This window comes from Nanorana parkeri, unplaced genomic scaffold (genome assembly GCF_000935625.1).
Source record: "Nanorana parkeri isolate BGI_ZX_2015 unplaced genomic scaffold, ASM93562v1 scaffold749, whole genome shotgun sequence".
NCBI lineage: Eukaryota > Metazoa > Chordata > Amphibia > Anura > Dicroglossidae > Nanorana > Nanorana parkeri.
The window spans coordinates 450,585-459,711 of NW_017307017.1; the positions used below are offsets into that span (position 1 = coordinate 450,585).

The 9,127-nt window shown below is 40.5% G+C and overlaps 1 protein-coding gene across 3 annotated transcripts in view; it reads right to left on the reverse strand.

Moving 5' to 3' along the window:
- SHANK3 (SH3 and multiple ankyrin repeat domains 3) overlaps positions 1-9,127 on the reverse strand; it is a 281,977-nt gene that overhangs the window by 19,342 nt on the left and 253,508 nt on the right. For all 3 annotated transcript variants that reach the window (XM_018564419.1, XM_018564418.1, XM_018564420.1), the window contains 4 exons: positions 7,092-7,172; positions 5,829-5,956; positions 5,444-5,549; positions 2,637-4,866 (listed from right to left, as the gene is read on the reverse strand). In XM_018564419.1, coding sequence (XP_018419921.1) covers positions 2,637-4,866; positions 5,444-5,549; positions 5,829-5,956; positions 7,092-7,172 — 2,545 coding nt within the window. The remainder of the gene's footprint in view (positions 1-2,636; positions 4,867-5,443; positions 5,550-5,828; positions 5,957-7,091; positions 7,173-9,127) is intronic.

A 9,127-nucleotide genomic window follows, 5' to 3' on the forward strand; every position in this document is an offset into this window, starting at 1 on the left:
CTGTTCCCTTTCCCCCTTAAAACGGGGGGGGGGGGGGGGGTTTCTAGTGTTGGTTGCATCTTGGTCTAGTTAAATCTCATAGACTTGAATGAGAGCTACGTGTAATATTGGAACAATGTCCCATTCAAGACTATTAAGTGTTAAGTAGCCAAGTACTAGATTTTTACTGGCTAGGGTGTAAACAACGAGGGAGGAAGGGGGAATGATGCTCAACCTTCTGTAGTTTATGTGGCTATGGAGGGGAGCTGAGGAGGTTTATATAATTTGTCCTTTCATATTTTGGTTTGTTTAGTCTGGGTTGCTACCATTCTTGCATCTGAAAACAATCTTCTCATCTTTTTGACATTCTCCAGTAAAAAATATATTCATTAAAAAAAAAATCCAATCGCTGATCTTATCTACAAAATTCAAATGATCACTTCATAGTTTGATGGATGGAATGAGGATTGCTTGACAACATTTTCCTATTAATAGCAATTTTTCCTCTAAGCACTTGGTTTCCTCTTGTGTGCTCACATCTTTTGCTCATCTTAAACAAGATATGAGCTGTTACTTAGAGTTGTTGAAATTGAAAGACCACTTGGGCATAACTGGCAATGACCCTTTTCAACTATAAATTAGAGTACAGCCTTAAATTATGCTAAAAGTGGAAATATTATTTAGTCAGGTTGGTTACCCTATATGTTTGCATACATTTACCAGCCAGAAAGCAAATGCTGGAATAATATGTTTAAGGACATAAAAGTAAATTATGTGAGCATAATTTGCTGAGCTTGATGCAAAGAATATTATCTTCAAAGTCAATAAATGTTTGAGGCAAAATATTCTAAAGGGTTCAGGTAAAGTTCAATGTAGATGGAATTGCCTTCATAGACCCAAGAAAAGCATGACCACAGCCTGATGAAGTCAGGAATGACATCCTGTCAGCATGTATAAATGTGGTGCTATGGCTTGTTTCACAGAATTCATATTTCATTTCAACTGTTAACACAAGCAAACCTTGAATCAGGCTTTACTATGCACATTAGAGCCCTGGGCTTGTGTCGATAGCATTATTTTGACACCAGTTTGAGACATTTCTAAAATCATTCATCATTTATTGACAGGTGCATTTACCTGCAGTTAACCTCCTTCTGACCTGCATTTGACTAGCTTCAATTAGGTTTTACATTTCCATGGGCTAGTAGGAGAATGCAAAACCTGTTTGAAGTGAACTGTTAGCATAGGCCCTTATAGAGAAATATTGTCTTTGAATATGAGAAGTATTTTTTTGATACTTCATAACAATTGTATTTCAACAATTTAAGGCAACCAAATGAAAGCCGATTTGAGATCAGATGCTATGACACATAAAATACATTTCCTAAAATCAAGCACCAATGTATTAGTGCTGCATTCACAGAAATAGTGAGTTGTGACTCACCAGTTGTGTACCTCCTTAACAAAAGCCAGACACAAACTGTCCATCTCACTGACTTCAGTATTAGGCAAATTCCAGATCTCACCAGTAATAATGACTTAGGAATACATAGGAGTCTGTTTATCAATGTTTTCACCCAAGATTCACACAACTTTTACCCAGGATTTACACATTTTCCAAACATAATCTTGGGTGAAAATGTGAACCTTCAGGGAAATTTGTGTGAATCTAGGGTGAAAACTTTCATAAACAAACCCTATATTGTTGGTTGAACTAGTATGTGTAATGAGCACTACAATAACATAAGGAACATTAAAGTGACATTAAACCCTCAGATTTTTTAACATAAACCAATACTGTAATGTGTGCCTTACTGTAACCCATGGTAGTTTCCCTTCTCTTTGCTGCTCTTCCTTTTAAATCCTCATGTCTTCTCATGCTGGGGGAGAACTTCCCTTTGCAGCTGAGTGCCTCTTCCTGTAGTGCTGGCTCAGGTTGTGAACCTGCACACAGACACCATGTATCCATTCCAGAGACAAGGTTCTGCCCAGCATGAGAAGAGATACAGATTTAAAAGGAAGAGCAGCAAAGAGAAGGGAAACAACCATGGATTACAGTAAGGCACACATTATAGTATTGTTTTATGTTAAAAAATCTGAGGGTTTAATGTCACTTTAAGCAGACAATCACAATGTAGTGGCAAAGCTGTGAATCCACTTAAGGCTGTAAGAAATCTGTATATCTATGAGAAAGTTATATGTAATAGTTATGAAGTTAGTGAGAAACAGGATTTAATTTCCAAAATTACATTATATCTTACTTAAAATAAAACAGTAATGTTTAATAAATTGAGTATATTTTAGTAGGGGCTCTTTATAGCACTCTTTATGATGTTGATGAGGAATACCATATAGAAGTGAATAGGATACGTGGCTTTACATTTCCCAAAGGCAGGATGTGAATGATGAAGGACACTGCTGTCAGGCACAATGTTTTAGTGTAATGGAAAGACTGACATATAACACTATTATAATTGTTTGGCAGTGTAGAATTTCTACTCTGTAGCCTATATTGTCTTCCCAGCATTGCTCAGTAGTAACTTTAATGCTTTCGTCCTTAATCTACAACATTGTATACCTAATATCTACATTTTTTTAACAATTAAGCCTATAATTAATTCCCGCCCCTCTAAATCTAATTTTTGCCCACTTCTTACCGAGCCGCCACCACTGGAGATTTCTTGCCGGGGTCCATTCCCGGAATTGATGGCTCCTCCCCCAGTGACCGCGTATCCTTGTTTAGCAGCTGGAGTCGGGAACTGATCTCTCCAATTACAGACGGCTTTTCTATTTCAACAGGTCCCCCATGGGAAAGGGGCCGACTCTCCACTGGATCTCCCCATAGCTTAGATCTTCTCTGAAAGAGGTAGCGCGGACGGCCCGCTGCAAGTTGCTGCTGGGCAATGAGCTCACTGTCTGAGGACTGCTTGAGCAGGGGGTCCCTGAAGGTCACGGTGCCCTTCATCAGTTGAGACTTGAGTTTGGGCTTTGGAGGCACTGGTGGCTTCTCGAGTATAAAAGTTTGACCGTCAGCGTACGAGGTGTAGGTGTCAGTGGGCTCCCCACTCTCTGAGGATAGAGTGGACATGCTGGACACAGTTGAGATGGTGCTCGTGGTCTCCAGATGGTGGTCACTCGAGCTCCTGGTATCCACTTCTTCCACACCTGAGTCAGTAGCTGACTCTGGATGGTGCAGTGGGGCATCAGAAGGCTTCCCTGAGGGTGGTACACTACTAGCTTGCTTGGCAGATGGCACAGTCAAAGTACCAGGCCGAGTCAATTGGCTGATGGGGGTGCCAGGTTTGGTGACAAGGACTCCATTGGAAAAAGCATCAGGAGGAGGCAACAGTCCAATTTTTGCTAGTTCTTCTCTAGTTTCCTCATCACTAGAGGACAGCATGGCTGGTGGCAAATTGGCCCCAAATGGTTCAACTTCCTCCTCTGAGCTTCCCTGCCCAAGTGTTTTATCCGAAGAAGAGCTTGAGGGGGCCTTTTCATCAGTATCTTGGGACTGTGTAGCTTCTTGCTGGTCAGTAGTAGCTGGTGGTTCCTGTTCTTTTTCTTCAGTTCCATTGCTGGTAGCATGCACCATTATAAGTCCTGCTGTCTTCTGCTGAGAGGTGTCAACTATACTTAAAATCATAGGCTTCCTCTCCCCTGCTCTGCTTTCTGGTCGTTCTGGGCTTTTCTCTGCACGAGACTGTACATCCCTTCTTAGGGGGGTACCCCACTGGCCCTTTATTGGTGCCCCTGAAGGGCTGTATATGGGTGATGCTGATCCTTCTAGTTCCATTCCCATCTCCCCCTCTTTGGTGTGGATTTCCAGAAAGAGTGGATGAGCTCTGTCTGAATCTGGACTCCTTACTGGAGTAGGTGTCCTTGGAGGAGGGGGAGATGGTGCCTGGGCAGAAAGCGCACGTTCCCTTGCGGCCAGCGCAAGTGCAAGAGGAGAGTTGGGATCGAGGGGTTTACCAGTTAAGGGGTGAATGAATGTAGAATGAGGACTGCTGTACATTAGTGACTTTAGTGAAGAACCTGGAGATGGTAGGAGGACATCACGACTCCCCAGTAACCGTTCATCAACAGAGCGTGAAGGTTGTAAAGAGGGGAGATCTTGGGAAGGTGGCGTTCCCTCCAATGCTCCGACCGAAAGGAAGACTGTGGATTTACGCTTCTCATCCAGCCGTCGCTCACGATCCTTCATTACTCCTGCAAGTGCTGTTGCAAAAGGACTACCAAGGGGATCGTGGTGTGCAGTTCCCAACTCCATCATGCTTTGTCGTGGGCTGCGACGTGATGGTGAGGGATCGCGGGAATAACCCCCAGCCATGGCTAATGCAGCTCGCTCCTGGGCATCTTCCACTTGGAGCTGTTTCACAAGTGGACTTTTTTTGCGCTGAGGCTTCATTGGTGCAAACAGACCCATATTAGCATAAGGATTATCCACAGGCCGGCTTCTACGTTTTAATTTTTCAGGAGGGGTAGGTGATGGGCCAGGCCGAGATATACTTGTAGGTTCCACGGGGAGGTGAGACGTGTCTTGAAGAATAATCATGGAACGAGCACGCTTTTGCCGATCAGGAATAGGAAGGGCACGATCCATACTTAAGAGCTCTGCAGATCCCATTCCATGCTGAAGGCCATGAAGCCTGGCTTCAAAACCTGGTTTAAAACTAGAATGCACGGTATCATACCCTCTACCTGGGGGTGGTGGTGGAGAAAAAGCGGGTGGTGGTCCTGTATCAAAGTAATATGGAGATGGAGGTGGGGGAGCAGTTTTTTGTGGAGGTGGTGGTATTATTGGACCTTCCCTTAAAGAATCCTGCATGGAGGTGCTGCGTGGAAAACGTCCATCAAGGAATGAGTCTGATAGTTTTTCATCTTCACCTAATAAACGACACATGGTTAAAACCATAGCTCAGTTGAAAAACAACTGTATACTTGTGTAAACTGATTAGCTTTGCAAATGCAACTCATGCAAGACAATGACATTTATTTAATAGGGCAAACAGAGCCATGTAAAAATGCAAAAGGCATAAAACATTCTTCTCCTAAATTGATAAATGCTGAAACTGGGTTGATTGTGGTTACAACAACCCCACCCCTGTTCTTTGAATAATGTTATTCATTAATAACAAACTAAAGAAGCACATACGAGTCTTTGCAGAATATCATTCTATAACCGTAAGAGCATATTTAGTTATTAACATGATTTCTAAATACATATAAAAGGTAAAATAGGCAACTGGAGGCACACTGTGCTATTCCTCAAGCAGGGCATTATTTACTAAGTCAGTGACTAGAACCATGGGTAATACTTTCATAGCAATATGGTTGAGGGTAATGATCAATTTACAAAGTAAAAGTCTTGACTGTATGTTATACTGATAGCATATTGTGAATGTCTCACACATTCTGTACTATAGTTATTAGTAGGTGTGTAATTTTGAGTTTTGTTACTTACCAACAGATTTGGTCCGAGACATGCCATGGTGAACGGAAATATGAGGCTTTTCCCTGTGGATATGTGATATTGCATGTGGAGAAATCCCCTGTCTTTCTAGCAAGGACTGTAAGAAAAACAGTTAGCTTAAAATATGTCAAGTGATTGGGCCAGTGCAAAAAGCTATATTTCAAATACTCACATATTTGACATCAGGGTGATTATAAAGTATATAGCAAAGCTAGTTCCAGGTTATTGTTAACATACTGCTAACAACGCAAAATCAAACATGAAGTTATGAAGAAAACCTCTGTTCACTAGCCCTCATTAATGCGTAGTGAATAAGGAATACATTATGATTTACTGGTAAAAGTAAATAAAAGTGGTGGTAGACTCTATTTCTTACATTTATTTCAGCTGGGGTGATGCGTCTGCTTGTGGGTCGCTGTTTGACTGTAGCAGCTCTGGAGTCAGCCTCAGCAATCTCTGGTCTTAAAGAGGGATCAGAAGCCACCAATATCTCATCAAGTCGCTCTGTAAGAATGAAACCAGTAAGAAAGGGTTGTAGAGCAAATAACTTTATTTCTTCAAAAACCTCCAAGCATATATCAGTACACTATTAAAATTCAGTACACTAGGAATGTTGTGCATTACAGTGTTTGCATGGGTAGCCGAGGCTTTATTTTTTTATACTATTTAGTTTATTGTGGTTGTTGTCGATATTAATAACACATGGCATGTGTGCATCTTAGTACTCTACTAGTAACCTTTAGCCTCACCATTTACAGTCTGGCCTAGACAGTTAAGCTGAGGCAAGCTAGAACTTATGATGCAACACAAATATACTATTTTTAACACAATGTGCAGTATAAAGGGAATAAAAGAAAATAATACAAAAATCTATAGGCTATACCTTCTTCCCTACTAGTGTAATACAACATTTGGCAAGCTTTTTATAACAAAAGTAAAGCTTTTTATAACAAAATGTAAGATACTGTAAACAGTCTGTAGACAGTAAAAAAATGAGAGCACTGAATGGAAAAATAGATTTAATAAGACAACCATATAAAAATAGAGGCAAAAATAAATGTAAGTGTGATGTCAAAAATGACATGAGAAAAAGGTTGTAGAAAACACAAAATTACATGCTTAAAATTTTCCCTGCATCATCAGTGATTACCACCTATTTAGTTGTTGTGTGGATGTATGTGGATTGTGTAAAATATATCTTATAAGATTGTTAGAAATGCTCCCAAAGTATATGGGTGTATGTATATATATTTATATATATACATATATTATATACACATCTTCATGCAATCACTGAATATTTTATATATGTCACCATACAATTCTACACCTTGTCACACCTGTTTATCCATCAGATTTCTTTCTATTCAGTGTGATCAAAGCATACATTCGGAAGCATACAGACAGCCAAATCTCTTCTGCACCGCAGGTCTTGCCCTCGGTGCTCTGTAATTCATCCATATGCTAACTAATCTGTTCTGTAGACGTGTTAAAAGTGATGTGCCCATACAAGTAATTGGCTTCTGTGTCAAATAATACATTCACATTCTGTATTTCCTAGTCACTTGTATCTATAATTTATTTATTAAACTGCTCAGTGACCTCAGCCATAGTTCATCCGCACTTGCTGCTGACTTACCCAATTCCTCCAGCTCAGCGGTCATAGACTTGGATCGCAGGGTGAGTGTGGTGCTGGGTGCTCTCTTTGGAGGTGGGGGAGCTGGAAGAAAAAGAGAGGTGACCTTACATGTCTTATCCAGCAGGCGGCGAGGATCCGGAAAGAGCCTGCGTTTTTCCACAACCATCTCATCATACTCCCGAGATGAGGGGTCGCACTGCGCCAGCAGCTTCCCAACCCTGCACCGTGACTTCATTCTTGAGGCCTATCACTAAGACACCTGGCACAGCCATATGAGGTATAGAATGCACTGTAGCTATTTAGGACATCTTCACTAGCATGTATCTATCCATAGCAACAGATCCCTGTAACGCAGATTCACTATGTCCCCTGCAGTAGCTGTGTTCTCAGCAGTGCTTACTGCTGGCTGCTTTCTCTCCTGCTCTCATTTGTTATCTTTTATCTCCCTCTCCATCACTGTCTAACTTCTATCTTTCTTAATCCATTCACTATGTCTCCCTCTTTATGGTCATCTTCTCTTGCTGTCTCTCCCTCCCTCTATTCTCGATGCTCTGGGATGCAGTTCTCTGTTCTTGCTACATTGCCATGGTAACCCTCGCTTCACGCTTCAGAGGGAGGGAGAGAGAGACATGCTATGCCACAAAGAGACAGTGAGAGTTAAGAGCTCACACTATGTGAGACAAAATGACTGAGCTATGTAGTGATACAGAATTCCTCAGTTGTATGGAGTCACACAAAAATATTTTTACAAAGGCAGTGAAAAAAATGCAACCCCTACAATTAAAATCATTTATAAACTAAAGCGCATTACCAGTTAAGGTGTGAACCAAGAAGCAAAAAGAATGCAATATAATTTTCAAATAATAACATACTAAGTATTAAGGGGAAGACATCTTGCTCTAAAACAAGACCATATCATGTCATCATCTATACTCATATTTTAAAAGACACTGAAAACTATACAGACTGAGGAGTTCTGATTGTATAGTGTTAGATATATGTATATGAAACATTAGAGCTCATTTATAAAGATTAGCATGTAGGAAAGTAGAGATTTTACCTATAGTCACCAAACGTTACGAAAAAAATGTCAGCGCATATTATAAAAGATTTTATTAGATACCATGGACAAAACCATGACTTTTCTTTGCCCATACTAACCAACCTGTTTTAAAGTCCAATCAAACATTCAAACCTAACCAATGTCTTACAGTTACTTATCTTTCTAAAGCAGCCACAGCCAAAATAGAAAATTATGTCCATTGCTGGCAGCTGCATTGTGGGACCCCCACCCCTACTTAGATGGACCTATCGCTCTACAATCAGCAAAGTTCATGCTCCCTGCTGATTGGAGAGATCTCGCTCTAGTGGAAGGGGGTATTGGATTACTGACGAGAGACCACTGCTTCCCCTCAAAGATCAAGGATCCCCTTTAGCAGCATGCTGACAGGGGACAGGCTTTTCTACCCAGACTGTGGCTGATCTTTAGGTAAAAAAACTGTAAGACTTTAAACATATTTTGTTTTGATACGCCTGGAGTGTAGCTGATTTAAACTAAAAGTTCAATGGGAGTTTAATTCTTCTAGTACCGGATTACAGTGACAGTATACATATGAGTGAATGATACAGTAAACATTTCCAATTTACTTTGTTTCTAATCTTGAAAATAAGCGATTCTACAGTATCAACCTCTATAAATCAGGACCAGCTTGCATGGGTAAATATTGCAGAAAGTGAAAAAAAAACTATTTGGGAAGGTGACAAAAAAGGACATTAGACAACATGGTCTTGTGATGGGGATAATGAGCTAAGTAACACCAATTCAGTTTCTCCACGTGAGTTAAAAAAAGTAAAACCAGGAATAGGACGGGAGAAAATGTTATGTCAATTGATCTCGCTTATCATTTTGGCGTTCTTTTTCACGGAGAGCCACAAAGATTCCGGGGATGCAAAACAAATTTTTCGGGGATATGGAATATACAACAATAGCCACGATAATTATATAATAGGATTTTAAACTGTTTGCATATATATAT